This window comes from Lates calcarifer, linkage group LG3 (genome assembly GCF_001640805.2).
Source record: "Lates calcarifer isolate ASB-BC8 linkage group LG3, TLL_Latcal_v3, whole genome shotgun sequence".
In the NCBI taxonomy this organism is placed as follows: domain Eukaryota; kingdom Metazoa; phylum Chordata; class Actinopteri; family Centropomidae; genus Lates; species Lates calcarifer.
Window position 1 is genome coordinate 3,441,659 of NC_066835.1, and position 24,392 is coordinate 3,466,050.

The 24,392-nt window shown below is 41.0% G+C and overlaps 2 protein-coding genes and 1 long non-coding RNA gene across 3 annotated transcripts; 1 reads left to right on the forward strand and 2 right to left on the reverse strand.

Annotated features, from left to right (window-relative positions):
- Positions 1–5,500: 5,500 nt before the first annotated feature.
- Positions 5,501–10,235, reverse strand: tpbga (trophoblast glycoprotein a). Its single transcript, XM_018701308.2, has 2 exons — positions 9,061–10,235; positions 5,501–8,758 (listed from the first exon to the last, which is right to left on the reverse strand). The coding sequence occupies exons 1-2, from the start codon at positions 9,321–9,323 to the stop codon at positions 7,909–7,911; spliced, it is 1,113 nt and encodes a 370-aa protein (XP_018556824.1). The 5' UTR covers positions 9,324–10,235; the 3' UTR covers positions 5,501–7,908.
- A 428-nt stretch (positions 10,236–10,663) lies between these two features.
- On the reverse strand, positions 10,664–18,795 carry tmem222b (transmembrane protein 222b). Its single transcript, XM_018701279.2, has 6 exons — positions 18,630–18,795; positions 17,636–17,720; positions 16,197–16,228; positions 15,992–16,088; positions 15,773–15,903; positions 10,664–14,162 (listed from the first exon to the last, which is right to left on the reverse strand). Exons 1-6 carry the CDS (start codon positions 18,749–18,751, stop codon positions 14,075–14,077), a joined length of 555 nt encoding a protein of 184 aa, XP_018556795.1. The 5' UTR covers positions 18,752–18,795; the 3' UTR covers positions 10,664–14,074.
- On the forward strand, positions 16,235–22,561 carry LOC127139027 (uncharacterized). Its single transcript, XR_007808851.1, has 2 exons — positions 16,235–17,119; positions 22,286–22,561. It is a non-coding gene; the product is annotated as an uncharacterized LOC127139027 (long non-coding RNA).
- Positions 22,562–24,392: the final 1,831 nt, after the last annotated feature.

The following is a 24,392-nucleotide window of genomic DNA, read 5'->3' on the forward strand; positions in this document are numbered from 1 at the left end:
ACACACAGAGGAGTGAAATAAATGAAAGTGCGAATGAGATTTATTCTCTTCTCTTACATACATATATATACATATTCAATCTGCACAGACCCCTGACCTATGGACATTCATTTGACAAACCTCTCTTGGGTCAGGTTCCACTCTGCTCATGAGCTTCCTGCATGCTAAGGCAGATTTCTATCTGTATGTGCAGGACCACAAACAGGGTGTGATGGAAGAGAAAGCAAACACAGCTCTGTCGCCTAATTTATGTGCAGAGCTTTGCAGGATGTGGAGACATTCGTGAGGAGTCAGTTCCACAGCTGGTCGAGACCACACTATGCCAGCTAAATCTGAAAATGCATCTCTTTCCTCTGTATCTCCTGAAGGCCAGTGATTCTTAACTAATTGAAAAACTGTACAGTTTGCAGCTGCATAATTCTATATTTTATTGTCACAATCTATGAAAGACAAACTAAATTTGTTTTTGTTTTGTTTTTGACTCTTACCTATCTGTTCATTTTCTGCCAAGACCATTTGTTCCAAGAGGTGTAATATACACTGCTCAGTCATTTTTTTGATTAAAAGCCTGAGTAATTTAGTCGTGGATAAATACTCATTTGGTACTCTTGTGAGTATTTGTGTCAGAGGGACGGTGTATGTGGAACTGACTCAAATAAACTACAGTGTGTGTGATGGAATTGAGGGAACGTGTGACCTAGTGCTAATGTTTGACTCGTATGTGTTTTTTCAATCATTATCATTTTACAAGACACAATTTAAAAATAATGCAGTTTTTTTTTGAAATGTTTTTGGAAGGGATCTTATATCTAATATCTGATACTGATACAGCAGTGAGAGAATTTTTTTTTTTTATCCTGCAGTGCTGTAACAGAATGTCCTCATCCAACACGAGCAGCATCATCTCCTCAAAGTCCTTAACATAGCAAGATGATGTAAAGTCAGAGTGAGACAGTCAGCAGATGGTGTCTCTTCTCCGGAAGACTCTACCCTTTGGCCTCCGAACCGTTCTTCTCCTCCTGACCAATCAGGAGCCTCAGATCCCTGTTGGGCGCGCTGGGCCCCCTCCCGCTCCAGCATCTGGTCCTGCATTTGAAATAATGAAGGTAATAATAATGAGCTCAGGTCTCCTCCCATCAGGAAGGCAAGAGGTCAAATTACCTATGGAGAGTTCACACTCAACACATTCCACGAGCAGCTCGAGGATTCATCATCATCATCATCATCAGAGAGGCTGCACTCTCCCCATTTCTGTTCACTGCTGACATTGTATTGGAACTGACGTTAAAGGACAATTCCAATTTATTGTAACTTTGCAATAAAGTGTAATCAACTGATAACACTGTTTTCTCCCACAAGTAAAGCAACAATTTAGCCATATTATCTACTTATATATTAACCTACTTTATCTGGAGCTAAAACTGAATGTGACTGAGTCCTAAAACCCAGGAATAAGTTAACATTTTGGCACTTCAAGTCCCTGTCCTGATGTCTATGGATTTTTTCTTTCTTCAACCCAAGCTCAAGACATTTTTAGATTTTATTCTACAACATAAAATACATCAGGTAATATCGCTACTCTAAAACTGGTCCTCTCACCAGTCTACCTCATTGTGCTTATACTCACACTCTTAAATTATTATTCATTAACTTCCTAAGAGGAGAGGTTTTTGTAGAAGAGATAAGTGCACTAAATCAAATTACAAGTTGAAAGCTTGGTGGTGGTGCTGCTGAAGTTTGTATAACCTAACATTACATTTTTACTTCTGTGTGTAATAAACTTTTTTTTTTTGTTACTGAGTCTATTTTCTGCAATAAGCCAAAAACCAATGAAAAAATCCCACTGGCTTTTTGTTGAGGGAACCAGGATGATGCTAACTTCTGGTTTGGCCTACAAAAATATGTCATCCCTGCAGAACTCTATTGCAAAGTAAAACTGTTACGACAAGTACAGCAGGTCAAAGTCAAACCAGGAAGTTGTTAGAACACCACAACCATCTCTTCCAAATAAGTTTAGCTAGCCTGGTGATTTAAAAATCTGATCAATTCGTTTGTTTTCCTTACTCCTTTAACTTCTTTTTAGCAATGTATCCATTCCCAAATCTTAACTTGGTGAGAAGCAATAAAATATACTGCAGACCCAGAGCAGTCATAGTATTTACTTGTGGTCATATGTCTAGCCACTTGACATATGTAACTCCAATACTGACTATTTTTGTTCTCCTGAGAAAAATATCTGGCTTTAGCTCCTCCACTACATTCAAAAGCAATTTGCTATCTAGCTGACTGTTGTTTGGTGTTGTGCAAGTAGCTTAGCGTTAATTTGTCAGAGCTTCTTTGTGAAAAACAGATGCCTACTGTGACCAGATGTGATGTTGATGAGAGCAGTGAGACTGAGCAAAAACAGTAATAGTCTGGGCCAGTTAAACCAAATCATAAGCTGAAAAATGCTCAAATGCAGCATAGAACTAAAAAGAACTGCAGTGTTAGATGTGGCTTCCTCACTATGAACAACTTTAACATTACACACAGTCATTTGACCCACTGTTCAAATTTAAACATGGAAGAAAACCAGAAAATAGCTGACAATAAATTTAGTTGCATATACACCACTGTGGGTCTACTAAAGGGAGATTTGATCCCAAGTGTCTTCAAATGACTCCTGTTTCCAGCTGGACTATTGTATTTGTCTCTGCTCAATTCCAGCCCAGCTCATTGATGCGTGAAGCGGATGATGAAGTGGTGCAGGAGTTGTGAGTATCTTGTCCTTTCTTTAAAACAGGTCAAGGCCATTTATAATCAACCAGCAGCACAGGCCTTTTTCCTTTTCTCTGAGAGGACCAGAGGAGAACCTCTTTAATGAATCATAGGGGAGATATTCCTCTGGTGTGGCCAGTCAGTCAAAAAGTTTGATTACATTTGTTCGCCACAGGGACGATTTATCTTTATACTTGTTCTCCCTTTAGGATATTCACAAGAATATCAAGCAGAGAGAAGATGTGTTAGCTTCTCTTTCAATTTCAGCACATCAAGTGAGCCTCAGCTTTAGGGGCTCATTCAGAGTTTGAGAGAATAAGGCAGGATGGGACACAGAGGGAAATATGTCTCTCTAATTGAAAACTCCCTAACCTCATCCTCCTATAAACAACCACAGCAACAACAAAACAAAACTTCTGACAAGCCACATGGATCGAGAGACCGATTCGTGGCCAGCTGGAGGACAGCAGAGCCCACAACAAGGCTTCAGGACACTTCTGCTCAGAGCATAGAGGCCCAGAAGAGGGGAAGCTGTAGGGGTGGGGGTGGGGGTGGGGGGGCTATAAGGCCTGGCAGAGCTGTGCTGTTGCTCCGTTTACAGTTGTAGTCAATCCAGAGATCAATAGAGGCGAAGTCATGAAGACTTCAGAGGGAAGCTGCATTGTTGCGGTGGAGTGTTTTACATGGGGCCTGCCTTTCATATGAGACAGAACTTTGTTGGGAGCATTTGTTTCTCATTTTCTGCGGGTCCTGGGGATCCATTGCGGTTATGCACCAAGAGGTTTTTGTTTAAATTTCAAGAGCATAAAGTATTCCATTATGACATGTGGACACATACATGTTGTACAAACTCTGTGGTGAACATACCCAAGTGGGACTGATGGATTATACAATTAAATGCAAATCAAATCCATTTGTAATGTGAGTTTTATTGAAGTTGAACTGAGAATTGAATTCTTCTCGCTCTTTCTGTAAAGAAATGTGAAATACAACACAACAGTTTTTCCATTTTTCAAAAAGAGAGATACAATAACTTTTGGGCATTTGAACAAGCAGTTGACTGATATGACAAGCTGCTGCTGCTAGATTGCTGTCAAAGTCTGTGGCTTGCCGTAGAGGTGGACTTTACAGAGAACTTGAGTGATTTGAATCATTTTGTCCAGGTCAGTTAAAAGGTATGTGGTCACTATTCAGTTTTTTCTAAACTAAGCAAAAGCGTCACCATTCTGCATACCGTAAATACATGACACTATAACATCTGGCACTGATTCTGATCAGTGATCTGATCTAAAACGAGAAGAAATAAATCAAAATGTGCATGAAATACAGTTCTAACACTAATTTGTACACGCATTCTAACTACACTACACTCTGGAGTACCCGGAGAGAACCCACGTAGGGACAGGGAGAACATGTAATCTCACACACTCACAAACTCCAGGCAAGCCGGAGCTCGAACCCGGACCCCTCTTGCTGTGAGTGCTAACCACTGCACCACGTTAGCTGTCTCTCTTTCATGCATCCAGTTGAAGTAAAGGTAAATGACCAGACTCAAAATTCACAACAAGTTGACCTGTACATTTATAAAATAATACATGGAGTGCTGAAATGACAAATGGCACCAAGCAAAGGCTAACAAAGTCACTTTGTTGGAACTGATGTGATATTACAAACTATATTGCCATTACTCCAAAATATATAAATGAACCTGAAATGTCCTTGTTTTGGTGATTACAGTTTTGACTAAATAAGTAGCCCACAAGTGGTGATTTCACAACAAAAAGGAATTAATTTCAGATTGATATTTGATATCAGCCTACAGATGAGATAAGACTATCTGAATACAGCTTTAACTAACACTACAGTTCATGTGTTTGCATAAACTGTATGTGTGTTATTAGCTCTAGCTTTTATCAAAGTGATAAATGGGGGGACCTTTGGCTTTAATGGGTAGCTGGGGCAGCTGTACCAACTCCTCTTTGCTTGCATCATCTCGTCTGGAAAACAAAGTCACATTGATCAAGTGAGCAGCAGAACAATGGGTGATACCCCACTGGAACCACTTCTGTGTTTTAGTTGCTGCCCTCTCCGACCAGACCAGTTGGACGTGATGGATAGGCGGCATACAGGAAGCTAGGTGAACGAATTCATCGATCTCACAAGTTCATTGTTAAAAGAGGAAGAGAGAGGAGAGGCTACACTAGACTGTGTTTCACTGTTCTGCGCTTGGCTTGGATTTAAAAGTGTGCGACCAAATGTAAAGCAGAACGTATCAGATGACAGTGTAGTATTTACTGATGGTGAATGTAAATGATGACATGTGTCCCCTGGCTGAGAGAGAGACAGCTGTGTTTGTCATACCGTGCCAGTGGAGGGGGGTATAGATGCCACTTTGTCTCTGTCGTCATGCTGCTGACTGTTGTGGTCTCTTTTTAACATGTTCAATTCCTCACAGATGTGGTGTTCACTTTTAAGGCATATTCCCTATCATGGCCATTAAACCCATGTAATGGCGCCAAGATGTTCCCAGAAAGAGCGGAGGCGTATAAAATAAAGAGGAACTTACTCCGGGGGAACACGCTTAAAACTGAAAATAAATACTTTAAATATGTATTTTGCAAAAACCACATGCTGCACAGAATACAGCAACATAAAGCTGTTAAAGTTTTTAGAACTGCGTCCTCAAAAGAAACCTCAGTGGTGTAACAAATAGCTTGTGGGAATACAAGACATGGCAAGCAAATTTGAAATAAAGACGTGATCTTTTAATCAGATATGTGCAACATACAGTTTGAAAGAACAGAGTAATTGGAGCAATTCTTCTGTTTTTAACAAGCCTCTCCTTTGCCCAGTTAGTAATGGAGACCGTCTGGATGTATTTGCAAGGCTTCCTCTGTTTTCATTGCATTCCTGCTGAGACAGTATTGCACAGCCTATAGCAAACAGACCATATATTTTTCAAATAGACAGGGTCATAAAAAGACAAAAAAAAAAGAGAAAAGGCACAGCTCCTAATCCACACTTTAATGAGCGAAAAACAGAAGTAATGACATGCAGGGAGTAATCTTTCTTCTTTCTGCTCCGCCAATTGACACCAATAACCCGTGGCCGGCTTAATGCCCCCGGTTGTGACACGTTGTGTAATTGCAAATGAAAACTTCTCCTGGGATTTCCTCCCACAGGCGAATATTAAGAATGATGACACTTGAACAATAGCTGGATCAGAGCGCTCAACTTTGTCATCATGAGTGAATCCTATTATGTGGCGGGCATAATGGCCGTCTGTGAAAAACAGAAAGAGAATGAGTATCACAAGGCATCTTCCTGTGCTGGAAAACAAAGCTTATTTGAAGGCGTCTCGCCATCTGAGCCGCCCCTTTGCGTCAGTGTACGAGCCTCAATTGTTTTCTCCTCAGCGAGTAAATGCCCCCCGACTTAATGTGCTTCTGCAGCCTGGAGAAATGATACCTTGAGTTTAGTCCAAACATTATGACTACATTCATTTCAGCTGTTTTCATGACACACAAGATTACATTTGTGCTAAATGAGTGTACAGACATCGTGACTCTCTAAAGTTTTATTTTGTCATCCCACATGCAGTAAAATGGCTCCATGTTACAAACATTTCTGGATCGCTATCAGAGGAGTTTGGAGAACATCTTGAAAGGGTGAAGATGCTACTTTGGCTTTGAACAATGGAAGGCTGTTTTGGTTATCCCCAGGGTTCCTTTCTACCCCTCCCCATTCCAAATACCTAGATAGCTAACAATTTGGGCAATAAACACTTTGAGGAATGGCGGCTTGCCATCCCCTCCTTCTGTCTCTGTTTGTCTCACTTTATAGCATCAAGAGGCCACAGAGAATTGCTTTTGTCATGTAACCATTTAGGAGAACAGGGACAACACACATGACATTTGAGAAAAAAGGCCCATCATTCTCTGTTTGGGATTCACTCACTGTAAAGTTATATTTTAAACATGCATGCAAACTGTAAGGCTTACGATTTGACTAAGAAACACGTTTTTTTGACGTACATCTCTGGATTTCAGTGTTATTTTAAGGAACTGATCTTAGAAAACAACGTCCACTAAAAAAAGGCCTGCAATTGTAAAGGCATACATGGTAGAGAAAAACCAAAAGACTGAGAACATGTTCTTGTTCCTTTTCATAACGATGACTACCTAACAAGTCAGAGCGAACTGCTGAATGAAACAATGTAGCTGGTGTTTCAGAATCATCTGTATCTTATCAGTGATGAAAAAAAAAATCCCCCCTAAACAGAAAAACGTGGAGAGCCAGACTTTTCAGACTTTTTTCTTCAAAGAGCCTGCAGAGCGGCTGTTGTCTTTAAGGAGGGAGGGAGATTGCTTTCAGCAGCCTCAGCCCGGGACTGGTTCTCATCATTTTGACAATAAAACTCAAGGAGTTGAAACAAAGCAATGTTTCATGAAAAAAAAAAAAAATGAGGGGGCTTGGAGATTTCCACTGGTCTGTGCTGAATTCCCCCCCGCCCTTCTCAATCCAATGGCCAAAGAAAAGCAGAGTGGTGATTTTAAGGAGAGCTTTAGTAAAGCTTTTTTGGAGGCTTAATTCCTCTCTGGCACCCTGGGGGCTGAAGGACGAAGAGACCAAAGGGCTTGAAATGGTTCAAAGATGAATGAGTGATTGTGCTTTAAATTCCCAGAGGTTTGTTGTTTTGTAGTGTCAGGATTTTATTGCAGCGTTTTGTTGCTTTTTTTTTTCTTTTTTTTTTAACAAGCTAAATATGAGGACAGGATCTCACACAGTACTGAGTGAAAGTGTGCCATAAAGAAAGCGAGTTCAGCTCAGATCGCCAGTAAACAATTCCAAGCTGACTTTAGGCACTTACTGTTGCTTTTGTGTGAACATAAAGAGAAAGTATATGAATTCTGTTGGTAAGATCTGTGTCTGTTAGCACAAAGAAATCCAAGATATTTTGAGTTGAAGTGGATTATTAGCTCTGCAGCGAGGAGAGATAGACGGTACATGCTATAGACAACAAGGCTGAAAGATCATTAACACTATTGTATTTATATATTTACAAGCAAATCTGTACAATTTTTACATTTTTCTACTGATAAATGCACTAGAAAAGAGTCATAAGAAAGTACGCCTGGAGTGGTTGTCCTCTCACACGTCGGCGCTCGTGGAGACCTGTGATAACCTGGGATCAGAGTCGATCTCGAAGCGGTAGTGGTAGCCTTCCCACACCTCCCTGCAGGCGTCCCGCATGTCGTAGATCCGCTTCTTGATGCCCTTGCGGTTGAGATAAAGTACAAAGAGGAAGATGAGACCTATGAAGCCCAGGACTACACCCAAGAAGACGTAAGAGGTCTGCAAGGCGAGGTCTGCCCCCGCATCCCTCTGGTGGCATCCCAGAGTCAACGTGCCCACAGCGAGCATGGACGTGTTTCTCATGCTGGCTGGGAAGGCGCACACCAGGCCGTCAGTGTCCCTGATGCGTTCCTGTGATCTGTTGAGCCACAGGGCAAAAGGTTCGATCCCGCATGTGCACGTGAAAGGGTTCTCCCCCAGCAGGAGATCGGCTCTGGGCAGGGAGTCCAGCTCTCGCAGGCCCTCCTCGGTCAACGTCTTGAGGGCGTTGAGCGTAAGGTCGAGCTCCTCCAGGCGCTCCAGGCCCGAGAAGGTGGAGTTGTGGATGGCCACCAGGGAGTTGTTGGAGAGCTGGAGCCGCCGCAGGCCGGTCAGGTGGGAGAAGATGCGCAATGGCAAGTAGATGAGGCTGTTGTCGGACAGGTCCAGTCCCTGCAGGGTCCCCAGGGAGCTCCAGCGGAGAGACGTGGCCAGGTCCATCACTGACGAGTGGTTGTAGAGGGCTCGGCTCAGGTTGAGCTCGCGCAGGGACTGGTTCTGGACGGTGAAGGCCTCAGGGTGAATGACTGCCAGTTGGTTGTTGCTCATATCCAGAGAGCGGAGGCTGCGGAGTCCGGAGAATGTGTGGGATTCCACTTCGGAAATTCTGGATTTGAGGACACCCAAGAGATGTCATTTAGACTTTAAATACCAAGAAAGTGGAAAAAGACACATACTGCACTACTGCTGCTTCTACCTGAAAATGTCATTTGGATCAATCCTGAAATATAACTGAATATGGTTCACCTTAAAGTCCACAACGCCCCAGTTTCAAGTGCCTGGACTACTATGTTTATGGGACGATGAGGACCAACTGATGTGAAGTGTGACATGATCTTTCCCTGTGATATGTTCGCTTTGCATTACAACCATGACAAAAAGGCACAGAAGTGTCCAGGAGAGTCTTACCTGTTATTACTCAGAGACAAGTTGGTCACATTATCCAGTCCTCTGAAAGACTCCGGACCTATTCGACTGATCTGATTCCCGGTAATAAACAGATTCCTGGTGTATCCAGGAATCCCGGTCGGGATACTCCGCAGGTCTTTGGAGACGCACTTGACGGTGTGAGCCGCCTCTGAGCACTCGCAGCGCGGAGGACACGACGCGTGAGCGCAGCAGCAGCGGAGGAGCGCGCAGAAAAAAACAATGCGCTGAGCCAGATCCAGCATTTCGGAAAGTACAGGCTGGCGTGCGGTCCAAAGCAAAAACGAAACAAACAGGAGGGGAAACAAATGAAAGATAAACGAGACGATCAGCTCCTCCAAGACATCATTATCGTCTGTGGTCCCGGCTGGGAATGCGCTTCAACTTTGCATCTCTGCACAAAGTGTGGCCGGGAGGCAGGGTCTGATTTCCATGAGAACAGAGCGAGGGGTCGTGCTGATCAGAGGGGGGTGCTTGATCCTTTTTTGCCGTGGCGAAGCGGGGCGTCGCTACTTCTCCAACAATGAAGTTAAAAGGACCATCGACTAGTGCAATGATCTGCGGGGAGGGGCTTCTCTCCTGTCCGGATCCACGAGATCTTCCTCTCAGCTCCGAGTAGAGACTAGTGGCACGAGGGATGTGTGAGGAGGAGAAAGTGGTTTGGCTTTCAGCTCTTATTCTCCTCATTATGTTATATATATTTCATACACATACACACTCCTCCACCTGAGCCTAAAGTTAGACTCGGAAATTTGGATTTTTCAAAAATAAAACAAGTTAAATTTTCCTAGAATTTTATATTTTCTACAATAAAAAGTGACAAAAAATGTTGTTATTAAATGTAATGATTATTTAATGGGATTTGGCTGCCACTCATCTGTTACCTAAGAAATGATCCTGAGTAGACATTCCTTGTGCAAATGACTGCCTATTATTGTCACCTTTTGTTTTTTATTTTCCATTGCAACCTTTCTTGTCATATACTATGTGCTGAGTAATATGGAGGGAGGGTTTATTGAGGGTGTATCCTCCTCCTGTGTCTATTTATCATGAACATTGTTTGTTGTATCTTGACTTTACTTTTGAAAATGTAGACTGTGTTTTGTCGTCCTGCATTATGTTACTCTCATTCAATAAAACATACTTGAGCAGTGACTCCTATAGTCTCAGTCAGTCAGTGTTTGGTGACTCTGATGTCCCTGGTCATTCCCACCTACCCAGGTGGTATGGTAACAGTGGGGGAGGGGTGCTTTGTGGGCCATAGTGCAGAGCCTTTGATCCCCCCCCCCTCTTGAATACTGTGATGCTCTCCAGGATAATGGCCACTGAGTGGGACTTTTAGCCACTTGGCAGCAGAGTATCAAAGCTGTGACGGCTTCCCTTCCTTAATGTTTATTCTGACAGCTTATAATGATTATTACAGGAATCACTTCTGAGTGTATTTATAGGAACTTGCGGAGGAGGAGGGGACTTTGCCTTTCACGGCTCAGAGAGCCTCGAAATCCTAACACCATCCCTCCTGCTGACAGCTCTGATGAAACACAGTTGTCATAATTCAATGATGGAAACAAAAGACTCCCACAAATTTCTACAATAATAGACATCTTTATTGGTATTATAGCTGTAAGTCATAAACACATTCAGAGTTCACACAGTCACTTGCAGGAGTCTTAAAATTCCCATTGGGCTATATGATCTGCAGCATAAAAGATATTTCAGGGGATTAGAGAGACAAAAGAGGGTTTGGAAACTGCAGACTGGTATAAGTATATATGGATGGTGGCACTAATAATAGCATCCCAACTGTCTTTTGTCAGTGGCCTGAATCGCTGGGACCACAGGTCTCCACATTCCTGGACCTGGCTCTTGGATACAAGAAGGCACCGAAGCAGGCGACATCTAAAACCATTCAAACGGTCTCCATTGAATATTGCATTCTTGCACATGCGCTCCAATAAAGGACTGGTATACTATTTATCTGCACAATTTCTAGCTCTCCCTCTAAAATATACATATATGTTTATATGTCAGGAGCAGTAAGATGACAATGTTGTGAGTTTGATCTCAAAAGCCTATTCATTCATTACCTTTCATAGCTCAAAATGAAGTGAATGAGCTGTTTCACTGAAGAACAAGCAACATATTCAAGGACACAGCTTGGCTCTCATTTTCCGACATTTAGCTCAATTACAGAGAACCAAAGAGATTTTCACTTTTCTGTTTGTTTCTACAGGTATTTTCCACAGCCACATTCACTACATTTGGACAGATGTAAAATGTCACTATAGTTTGGACATAATGAGGATATTTCCAGATTTCTACTTATGCTACTTATAGTAACATCGCTGCCAAAAATCCAAAAATGACATTTTCCAATCATTTAAAATGAAAATATTTGAGGCTTTGGGGCATAAAGTCATATTTACAATAAAAGATAGTTACCTCTTAACATTAGTTACTAGTGACAAAAGCTTAAAAAAGAGAAAAAAACAGCCATGAAGTGTCACAGTAAAGAGGTTTCAAATATCCCTTAACAATGTGTTTTTATAGAGACAGTTTCCATATTTCAAATTGAGGCAAGATTCTTCATTTCCTTCTTTGTTTCCATGTTTTAATGCTTTGAGAAAATGACTCTGCAGCTCTCATCTACCTAGAATGTGGAGCTACACACAGCACAGGCTATTGCATGGAATCAACATTAACCTAAGCAGGCCTGTTACAGTCTAATGTATTATTTATTCTTGCTAAGGTTTACCAGCAATCACATAAAACTTGAAAGAGATTAAGAGAAAGACATGGAGTAATAAATACAGCAAACAATCACTAGGCAGTTGTCTGCAATGAAATGCAGCTGATTATTAATCGAGAAGCCACAGTATGAGTCCAACATGAACCACCTCCTCAAACGCTCTGATCCTTGCATGCATGCAATACACACATGCTGGCATGCAATCACATGCTCTCTCCAAATGTGTGCATGAATAAGACACACACATGCACACACTCTCTCTTTCACTCACTCACTCACTCACTCACTCACTCACACACACACACACACACACACACACACACTCAGGCACGAATGTGCTTCAGAAAGCATTCAGCATCAGAGATGATATGCAGAAGTAGAACAAAAAATATACCGTAAATTATTCAAAGGATAAATCTGTTGTGAGTGATCAAGTTTGCAAAGTACAGAAAGAGCACCTGGTGTATAGTATAATGTGTGTTCAAATATTTACAGGCAACATGGGTGAATATCTGCTTCCAACAGAAGCTCAATGAGGACAGCACAGTCTAGAAAACTGGCACTGTGTTAGCCCTACCAAGCATTAAACCCTTACTACGGGAAATCAAACAGATTTTAATTCAGGAGCTCACACTTAGATGACATTCTGCTTTGGATTATTGCAGGATGTTGGCCGGTGTATATCAAAGCTTTGCGAAACAGCGCTGACATTTCACAATGACCTTCGACTGTGATCTGCAGAGGTGGAAAACAGCAGGAGCGACGCTGGTCAGGCGCTGGGGGGAAACTGGGGATATTCAGCAGGGGTTTGGTGAGCGTGAAAAACCTGAGGATCCTGGCTACCTGCTGCTTCTGGCAGCACTGTGGACAAAGAGAGGGCTCAACACTTTTTCCCCCCCCTGTTTGATTGCAAACAATGAGGGGATTTGAATCTACTCACGAAAGCCATGGCAACGGATTTCGAGTGCCAACCATCATGTGGAATTAACTTTTTTTTTTTTTTAAACGCATCAAAAACAACTGAAAATATAATATATGCGGAATCTGTGAGAGAGGTTGTTTTTAGGCACATAAAGTCCCATAAAGTCAAAATTAGTGATGAAAAACACAACGTGTCTCAGGCTGAACAAAAACATCAAACCAGGTTTCAGAACTCTGACATCAACGGCTTTTCTCTCAATAACTTTGGAGTTATCAATGAGCTGTTCAACTAAAGAACGAGTTACATATTCAAGGACACAGTTTGAGTTGGTCTCCCTAGTCTCCTACATTTGGCACAAGTATAGAAAACCAAAAGGAGATTTACTATTCTGTTGGTTTCTCTAGGTATTTTCCACAGCCACATTCACTGAGGTTGCTACAATTATTGCACTGATGATCCTTAGTTAAAGGTATGAAAACATTTATCGTAAACCTATTGAAAAAGTACCATGAGGTGATTCGTGTAATGCATGTTGAACATATCTCTGAGAAAATAGTTCTTTTTACAAGATGCAGACTTTCTGATATCCTGTGGAGTTAGTCTGAATACAAGTAAGAAAACGCACAAAAATACAAACTGCTCTGGCATATTTAAGTTGCAGTACTGTAGAAGAGCTACATTAGATCAAGCATGAAATGCAATAAATTCCCTAGAAAGGCATCTAATTGATTTAACATGTTTGTGCTCCCTGGTATAAAAATGGCATTCTGGAAGCACTGAATCATGGGATTATACTCCCAATCCATTACAAAGTAATCAAAATCTGAAAGCAAGGCATGGATGTGTTTCCTCCAGAGAATTCAACAATGTACATTCCTCTATTAAACTACTGATACTGATCTTCTACACTTCACAGGTGGCCGTGGCTCAAACTTGCTGTCAGGCTTTCAATAATCATACTCCATTTAAGTGTATTTGTGTGGTCCTGGTAGTTGTGTTGGTGGTGGGTGGGGGTGTTCAGTCACTTCTCTCAAACTAACTGAATATAAATGAATTTCCATCACTGGGGAATTCCAGCTTCACCACTGGAGTAATGTCCAGTAAGAGGCTGCCTGCTCTCCACAAACCAAGCCTGTGGTGGTATACATGTCTTGGACATTCCTGTTCAACATTCTCTTGGAGGTGAGTAGTCTTTTATCTCCTCGGTTACTTTCGCTCGACACCGTGTGATGCCCCCCCCCCCCCCGCCCCCCTTGGTGTTTAAAAGGTCAACCCCACATCCGACCTGCGGGGGTTCCACTGTGTCTGTGAACCTACTTCCCAGGTCACCGGAGGTTGAGGGCCAGGGCCACTGTAAGGATGATGCCCATCAGCATCAGGAAAGGCAGCCAGGTCTTCAGAAAGCCCACGCAGCTGGATCAGGTAAGGGACACCGACAGAGAGGAAGACAGAAGGTGAGGAAACATGAGAACAGTGTAGAGGTGGTGACAACAACAACAGGGCAAAAAGTAACTCTAACTAACAAAATTAACCCTTGGGTTTAATTCTGAGCACCTGACAGTTCTTTTGAGCCTCCCATTCGTAAACTTTCTCTGTACTCTTGAACGTGGTTCTTGTGTAGGTGGTAGAAGAGGTTGGTGGTGTTTGAGTCTGTAGTGGGGTAATTTGCAAAGTGCAGTTTTCTGGTCTGTGTCAGGCTTTTTGTAACCAAACTACATACTGCCTGCATCCACGTGCTGTGGTGAGAGCAGTAAACAGAAGATAAAGCCACAAACTGAATCATGTTTCGTACCTATGCATGCTCGATTAGTTAATGTTACACAGCCCGTCTACATGCTGCTCCTCTTCTCTTTAGTCTCATCTGTAAAAATGTGTCTAAATTCTTACTAAACCTGTTTGTGCAGCTGATGTCATAACTGCTGTTTCCATTTAACAGTGTCTGGATGTTTTTTTAATTCCATGTGGATGCATGATGATGAATAATGAGCGCTGCCTATTATCTCATACAATCAACTCTATACTTGTTCAAACAAACAACAATTCCTAAAACTTTAAAGGGCCTTCTGTAGAAACGTCCTATATACATCTTTAATAGTTCTCAAGATTCAGGGCTCTCTCTCTCTCTCTCTCTCTCTCTCTCTCGTGTCCTGAGACACAACAGGTTCAAGGCACACTGGTGAAATCATGCCCAAGCCCCTGGGATCCCAGTGAGAAACCTCATTCACAAGCTTCAGCCCTATTTCTTATCACTGCACAGAGGAGAGCAGCTGTAGATTACAGGGCTGGTACTCGACCAGCTTTTAAGGTAGAGAACATCCAGATATTTTTGGACTGAAGATGACAGCGATCACAAAATCCTACTTAGAGTTACTTGTTTGCTTAAGTTGTTTCACAATAAAATCACTGTAAGCAGCTAATGTTTGTATAAGCTAAATAAAGTCTGAGATCTATAACACTCAGACATCGACAGACATTTTGAGTATTTCCTTGAGATGCTCTGTCGGGCCTGTTTTGGAGTAATCTTTACATATTGCTTGTTTCAGTGACTTCAGTATGTGAAACACCTTCTTATCTGGATTGAGGTCATGTGACTGATCTGGCCAATCAAGAACATTTTACAGTCCAGCCATAAAAACTCACTGGTTAACTGTTTGTATGTTCAGAATGACTGTAAAGCTGTGTCATCCAAAAACCGGGCAATGAGCACTACACTGTTCACCCACTATTGTTATTCTAAAGTCAAGTCTGTTTTGATCTTATGCCTGAAACAATGTGTACACAGACTGTATAGTGATCGCAGGGTGCGTTCGGGCACAGTGTTGAGTGTAGGTCACCAGTGTTTTGACAATCACGGCAGTTACATGTGTCACATGAAAGAAAGAAAACTTAAAGCTTGCGACTAAAACCCTGGTGTAGAGTCTTGATTCACCCAACCTTCCGCAACAACTCAGCCACCTTTGCTGTAGTTGGATTAACTCTGGCACAAAATATTTCCCAAAAGCAGACACGTTACCGCCTCTTACCTGACATGCTTTCCGTGGATCAGAGCGAGGAGGCAGAGGTTGACCATGTTCCATGAGGTACTGTTTTCATATCGCATCAGATTCAGAGCCATGGCAACATGTGAGTGACAGTTGTCACAGCAGAGGTTGTGCTTTGGAGAAAACACGAGAACAAATGATTACTGCTCTATTCTGTGATATAAAGTAAATAAAGGACATGTTTACAAAACTATTTATTACCATTCTGTGTTTATACTCCTCTGAAGCATCGTGTACTGCTGTGTCCCATGCATTGGAACCACTAGCGTAGACTTTGCTAACATCAAGCATCCAGTATCTACAGTCAATAAGAAACATAAGCCATACTGTTAGGGCAAGCCTGGTTCTCAGTATTTCTCAGTACTACAGTACCATCACAACACCCTTAAGATTTTCATTTACTTACTTTGTTGGTCTTCCAAAAGCCATGTTGTCCTCCTGCAGACACACAAAATGTTTATTGCTGTCTATTGTTTCAAAACAGCTAGTTCAAGTGATTATGGTGTACTCATGTTTAATTCACCTGGGCTCAATTTATGTTTTTTGTTCTTTTTTTACACAAATATATGCACAACTCTGTTTACTACTCAGCGTAGCCAGGTGCAACAATTAGGTCCAAATGTTTGCAGCATATTATTTGGCAGTAGAAATGTGAGGCTAAATCAGCCCCTGTTTTTCAGTTTGTACTAACTCAAAAAAATCTGATTCTCGTGATGTGATTAAGTCACGTGTGCACTGACACACTTTTGGGCTCTTTGGAAACCGGAAAAGAAGTAGTTTAGATGGTTTAGCAATAAGAATTTAGGAAATGTGCCTCACATCCTGTTTGTCTGTATTCACCATCAACTTTGTTTGTGTGAGCCAGCCAAATGAGTCCAAGTAAAGCTGTGAAGCTGCATGTTTCAGTACCACAATGTGTGTCTTTCTTATCAATGGTAAAAGAGCTCTGAAAACAACTTACCAAATTACCATTAACATAAAGTTTTTAGGAATTATGTCAACAACTGGTGCAAACAAAGAGCTGCCTGGCAAAAAAGTTCAACCTGGCTTAATGTTTGCCTCAGCATAAAACAACATCATCCAGCACTGGCCAATCAAGTGCATGCAAGCACACCTTCCCCATAGATTATGTTGTAATATGGATGCCGTATTTCTACTGTTTATCTTGTAATTGTAATGATGAAATATAAAACGTTTGCAGCCATGATAACTTTGCAGAGTTGTTAAGTCCTTCCTGACAGACCACCATGCAACACTTAAAGTATCTGTGAAGCTTTCAGTCTCATCGATCTATTACTTAAACTGGACTGGCTGGATCAAATTTCAATGGTAAGCTACTGCTTCTCCATCTAAGCATACTGTACAGTGTATACCCAGTGTTTATGAGATGGCTGATGCATCTATATTTGGTTACGATGGTGAGTGTTGTGTATTTAGTCACATTTTGGCAAAAAGTATGAGGGTCTGTAAGATACTGAAAATACTAATGAGAGTAAAGAAGTGATTCATACAGCAGGAGTGGTTTGAGAAATGTATTTTGACATTTGGAAACACTGGTCTTGCTGTGAGACAAAACAATGAAATCAATTGTAAGTGACTGTGACTGCCATCCTCTATGAAGGAGCAGGTTATAAACTGTTCAGTCTGCTTTCAAGCTGAAGTGTTGAGTGTTTGATATTAAAAACTCCTTAAAACAAAAAGTCAACACTTCAAGCTCACACTTATGTCTTACTTCACATCCACTGTGTCAGAGCACAGCCACTGGACTGTGCTTTACACACAGGCAAAGATACTTTCTCAGGATCGTCTTATGTAAACCATACAGCTCTACCAGTCATTACTCACTGAGACAAAGTAAGGTCCAGCAAAGTCCCGGATGACTCCAGTGGAAGTGCAAATTCCCATGTGACCGATGAATGGAAGCAGCCATCTGAATGAAAAAACAACAAAAACATACAGAGTTCACATCACAACTTTAGAGAAGCACAGAGAAATAAACACACACCTAAAAATATTTGTGGTCACAAAGTCATTTTTGGTCACGTAGGTCAGACAAGACCAGAGGAAGACGTGTTAGTACTCGAAGATAAGGCTCAAATGTATGTGTCAGAAAGAGAATAACATTCAATTCACTTTTCCCAAAACATCATCCCTCTTGCGCTTGTTGTCAACTGACCAGGTCATGTAACAAGGAATGTTTAAGAAATGCTTTCTTGATGTTTTTGAACTGATACTGAGTTACATAATAAATGGAAATAATGGATAATAGAAAGCAGTAGCAATACGTTATAGTAACAAGTAAAGTTATAACGTCTAAAGTGTGTTGCTCTCTCCAGCAACACATACAGCTTCTGATTATGGAACTTTTAAAGTTAACCGATGTAAACCGTGTCATTGACAAATACTATTTGGGCATGACCATGGTATGGACGTTAGAACTTTGTAACACTGTAATAATTTGCTCTTTCAGACTGACTTCCATCGTAAAGAGCTTAGCCTACAACTTTAAAGTCTGTAAAACCGGTTTGGGGTTGTTTTGTTTTCCATTTTTGTTTACTTGAAGTTAATTGGTTTTCGGATTTTTGTGTAGTTATATGGACCGAAATAAATTTCTATTTCACACTGATATCAGAAAACTTACACATTAACCGTCTGTATTCATGACACTGACTCTTACTAACACCAGGGACACATTAATACAACATATCTTTCAATGGAAGTCAGCAACAGGATGGCATTGTTCGTCTGCTAGCTAGCTAAGCTAGTAAAGCTGTCACTTCGTCCCATGCCCCGAGGTTTTGGTCAAAAGCCGACTTGTGCACTGGCGGCGATAACTCACGATAGCACGGGGATAGGTGTCCAGACAATACAGTAAGGATAGCGACTGGCCTCTGGGTTAATTTTCTCGGACGCTATGTGGTAATTCTTCATGGTCTCTTTTTCAACAACATCCGCCATCATCAGCTGTGGAAAATGAACTTCATTTGTCCCACTTACAGCTGCGTCAAGTTAGACAAATACACGGAAGAAGATTGTAAAATGTGTGATTTTAACTTCAAAATGAATCACAAAATGCCAATCGTTTTTCTTAATTAATCTAAGAAAAAGCGCGAGATCCGCACAACATTGACAGTGTTAATACTCTGACTAACTAAGTACCTGGGATACATCATAATAGAAAATACACAAGTGAGTTTAGTATGAATAGCAATTAAAGTTGCGGTAGTTGATCACAGATTTTACTTTGAAAAGCACAACTGGAAGCTCTGTCTCTTATATAATCTAGCTTGATAATATTGTATTGCTTGGTAGCAGCAACAGCTTCCGGGATTTCTATGAGCCAACTATGGATAGCCTACATAACAGTTTTTCTAATAGAATAATAAGGATTATTGGAAAATGAAGAAATATTCAGCGCAAAGTTGCATTGAAAGCTTCTAATTATACAGAATATAGCTTCACTCAATAATAAATAAGTAAAAAAAAATATCCAGTGACAAACTTAATTTAATAGAACTCTGAGGATGTCAAATATGACTATCTACTACAGAGTAGTAGGCTAATTCAACTAATCAGAGAGTGGGTTTTTTGTTGTGACTGACAGCAAATATGGGTTCATGGCAGCACTGATAATCAATAAATACAATGAAATATATTTTACTACTCTCAAACATTGTCATTAATAAGAGAAGATGACTATTAGTTGATCACCATAAAATCCATCCTTTAAAAGTAAAATTTCAAGCAAAAACAGGAAACATTTATTTATTTCAGTTTGTTCAACATTAGGATTGAATTCTTTTCACAGTTTTATATTGTTATTGATTATTGGATCTGGACATTAGACAGGAGAAAACATGTGTGTACTATGTCCTAAGACTGTAAAAATCATTCCAATCAAATAATCTGAAGGAGAAGAAAATCACTTTTTGACTGAACTGCTCATAGCTCACCTCCACACTAAGGCTGAAGTGAGGTGTTCTAAGAGTGATTCATTGAAGTGCCTCTGACACCACTTTAGGAGAGAGAACAATCCCATACATTAGGGAATAAAAATATGAAATAATTTGTATTTGTATTATAGTGATAACCCTAATATACCCCTAAACTAACTAATAACTAATAACTAACTTATATCCATACGTTAACTGCCCAAATGAAACAACTGAATTTATTGCAACTTTCATCATTTTGTGACAGAAAGTTAATTGTTTAGAGATAGTGCATCATCTGTGACTACACTATTGTATATATCCATTGAGGGACTTTGGGGAACACTCAGCCAAATATGTATAGTTCAAATTGTCAACAGTAAACTGCACATTTTTAGTTTGAACTGTATTTCACAGGTCTCATGTCATTAGACCAGATTCAATCCTACCACAATTGCAGGGGACTTCAATTAATGGGATTTGATGCAGTTTATTGGAAGGAAGGAAAGCCTCGATTTGTTTTCATGCCAGCACAAAGAGAGCTCTCCAGCACTGCGGAGGTGGAGGGCTGCGGCTATTGAAGGAGTTATCTATGGCGATGGTGGAAATGGAAACAGAGATGAACCCAAGGGATCCGCTGGGGCCCTGTGTACTCCATACTGGGTCCCATTAGATGTGACAGGTGATACATTGTGCAAAGGGCAAAAACAAACTACTCAGCAAAAGCAGGCAGACACTGATAAACGAAGGCACACTGGGCTCATCATCGGGGAGCTGAGGGAATTCTCCGGCGAAATGCCACCTCGATATCTGGCTGAGCCATCCAACCCAATTAGGCCGGAAGATGTGCTGCTTTAGGGACCACTACATGTTATCCTTTTTAGTCAGAGGTTTGAAAAGTAAAATGTCAAGTGTCCACTAGTTTCCAGTTCAGCTCCCTCGACTGTGATTACCCTAACTGAGAAATGAAATGAGGGTCTAATTCTACACTTTAGAAACACATTTGAGAATGTGAGTTAATCAGAAAGGTTGTGTAAAAGAGTAAAGAAGTTAAAAAGTAGCATTTTTCTCCTGGTTAAATAAGGGCCCTGATTAAAGAGAGAAAAATCACTCTCCAAGCAGCCATTTTAAAGCCACGCAGCACTTCCCTACATAACACCATGTCACTTAAAAAGCTCCCAAGGGGTGAAATGCTTTTCATTAAAGGCAAATGAAACCTGTTGAAATGCCACTTGTCTAAAACACACACACAACTCCCATAACAAATCAATCCATTGATTCAGTGTAATTTGTTGAATTGTGGTATTGATTTCCTGTCCCGTTCAAATACAGTACGGTAAGCTTCACAGAGGGAGGTCATTACATCTTAACCCACAGTTTATGTTGTGCAAGGCTAGAGTCCCAGCTGGACAAGGTGGGAAACTGCCTCAGGGCCCTTGACTCAAAGGCCCTGGGGTCACTGTGTGGTGATTAGTTTGTGATCATTTCACTGACTGAAAATTTGTTAAGGAATTTGCACTACACTCCACTATAAAGATATAAACTGAAATGATGAGTGGCAAAACAATGGCAGCTCCTGCATGTTTACCTAATACTATACTATAGAGGAGCTGTGTAAAAATCAAGCAATAAAGCCCTAGTTATTTCAGATCATATTGTGCTTATATGGCACATATTCCCAAATAAATATACATTTTAATCAGATGATCACAAAGTAACTAACACATGCTGGGGCTTAATGTTATTATAGCAGCAGGAACAGTGCTTGCTTTCTGGGGCTCTGGGCAAGATAAAATGACAGCAGGTACACGCACAGTGCTTTCATTGTCTATAGATAACAAAAAAGCATCTTCACAAAACACCTATCTGACAAATTTCTAAACTGTTCTCCTGTTCACAAAGTGTGAACAATCAAATTTCATTTGTTCTTTTCTAAATGAATCTCTATCTGCTATGACCAGCACAGTTTAAAAAATGAAACACTGCCCCTCTGTGGATATGTTGCAGAGTTGCTGGGCATGGTAACCTGCTAATACACAGTCTTTAAATGAATGAATAAAGCACAGACCAACAAAAGTCGCCTCACTGGGAAACAGGTTGAGTGAGGTAAAGATCTATGTTCGACTTGAATGGGAAAAGAAAACACTCTGACCCACCCAGAGACCCGAGAGTATCACTGTGTCAGGAGCTCAATGACAAACCTCCTCCCTCCCCCTGTACATTGTATATGTACCTTATCATCTCCAAGTTGCTATTAACTACAGTGCACAAGGCAGACTATACACTGCAGAGACAAAACCAGTACTCTTATGCCGGTATAATCCTATCTGCCACTAGTGTTGTGTGGGTCAGTTCATTTGTGTAATTTGATTAAACACAACTTTATGAATGTTTTTGTGCTTTTATGTGTTTTAACTCTATATTACAACTTTCTCATCTCCTCACTTATTTGTGACTCTTTCTGTCTAAGTTTCCAGTCATGTTGCTGTTTTTCATGTTGTGGCTAAAGTGTGTTAACATCAACCCACCAAAACATTAACACCTCCTGTTTAATATTGCATAGGTCCTGCTCATGCTGCCACAACAGCTCTGACTGTGACATGGACTCCACAGGACCTCTGAAGGTGTCCAAGCACCAAGATGTTAAAGAAAACAATGTCACCTAAAGAGGTCTGAACGTAGACTGGTTGATGAGTCAGATGGAGATCTCCAACATGTTTTATGTTGATATGTTGTGGAATTATCATGGCACAATACAAGTTGATTGGAGAAGTGATGTATTTTGCGTATTGATGCCAACAAGCAATGCAATTAATTAATAAAATAATAATTTGCAGAATCAAGACCACTCAGCTCTCTCTCTCTCTCTTTTAAGTAACAAAACAAAAACCACTGTATCATCATCAGTATACATAATAAGAAGGATGTAGCAGGAATACACATATAAACTAAAAATAAGAAAAGGAAACACTTTATACCACTACAATACACTGCTCATACAGAATTAAGGGGACACTTAATCATCACAGTATAACACCAAGTCAGTTAAACTTCAGTGATATCAATCTGTCCATTTAGGAAGCACAAGTGATTGTGAACCATTTTCTCCTGCTTTGGTGCAAGTGAAAGTGAAAACAGCTGGAGAGGCAAAAGCAAAACAGCCCCCAGAAAGGGAGTGGTTTTTCATGTGGTGGCAACAGACAGTTGCTCTCTCCTTATCTTTCTTGACTGATTCTTCTCTAGTTTTGTGTTCTGCCAGTGTCCTTGTCACTCCTGGTACCTGGTATTAGATGGTACCTGCAGCCCAATTAGGCGTATGAGCAAAAAGAGCAGTTTCTGTCTGCTCATACATTATATTTGGTACAAACACTGATGTGATTATTTCACTGTCATTATTGTATTTCTACACCATCTTGTGGACAGAACTATATGAAGCCAATCAGCTGCAAAGCCTCAGACATGTGATGTTATTTCATTATATTTCTGCTCTTACTAAAGTGATTTCCTCTGTGCATTGCTTAAACCATGTGATGTACTGTTATCATCTCTGTTTCTATTGTCCAGCAACAAGATATTATTTCTGTGGTTTCTCTTGCTGCTTCTCCGTTCACAACACTTGTTCAGTGTTTTTTGTTTGTCATAAGAGTGAGAACAGAAGAACTTCCAGTCATTCAGTTTCAGTGTCATCGGGGGAAGCATCTTCACTTCACTATGTATGTATATCCATCAGAGCTCAGACATTTCCTCCTGTGGAGGCCCTTTTCAAACTGGGAGCATCATTTATGCATTAAAGGACACTGACAGAGAAACCTGCGTGTGGCAACATCCAACTATAAATGCTCTGTCTGAGTCTGTCTCAATTTTGTCAACAACCGCTCATCTGATGGACTTCAAACTTCACATGTGTGTTGCTGAGGACCAGAGGAAGGGCAGTGTCCACTGTGAAGTTTCTGGAGTCGCGGTTGTTGAGAAAATGGACAGACAGGAATTCCTCCATTCATTTTAAATTGAACTGCCGTTACCATGGTAACCATGCTTTAAACCAGATAAACTCTTTGATATGACTGATGACATCATCAGTGACTCACTGTTGTGAGACTATATATAGGGGTCAAATATTCCATTTCTGACATCTCTTTTCATAAACCCCTGCGTTACTTAGTGACCAGATTCATTCACCGAGAGCACAATCGCAAACTCAGTATGGATACAAACAAAGAAAACAAGCACATTTTTCGCGTCCGAGACAAGGACGGTAAAATCGTACAGGAAATTACTGTCGATTCGTTGAACGAGGAGAAGGAAATCCTAGATCAACTTATGGAGGTAGCAGAGAAAGAAAAATCCCTCTCTACTAGGAAAGCAGCGTGCAAGCCGCACAAAAGGACTCCAGCTGTCAACCCCTGGAAAATTCCAGAAGTGGCTGACCAAAGGTCTCGTCTGGATGAGGACAACTATCCCTCACTCCAGAGAGAGACAATTACAAAGCAAACAAAAGATGGACAAGTAAACACAAAGATTCAGCCACGAAAATGGACTGCGACTGGTGGGGTAAGTTGTGTCTTTGGACTGACAGTGCCACCTAAGCAGACAAAGACACAGGCTATACTCAAAAACAAAACACAAGCAGCTGTACCTCTGGAAGCAGAGGCAACAACTGCCGTGTCAGT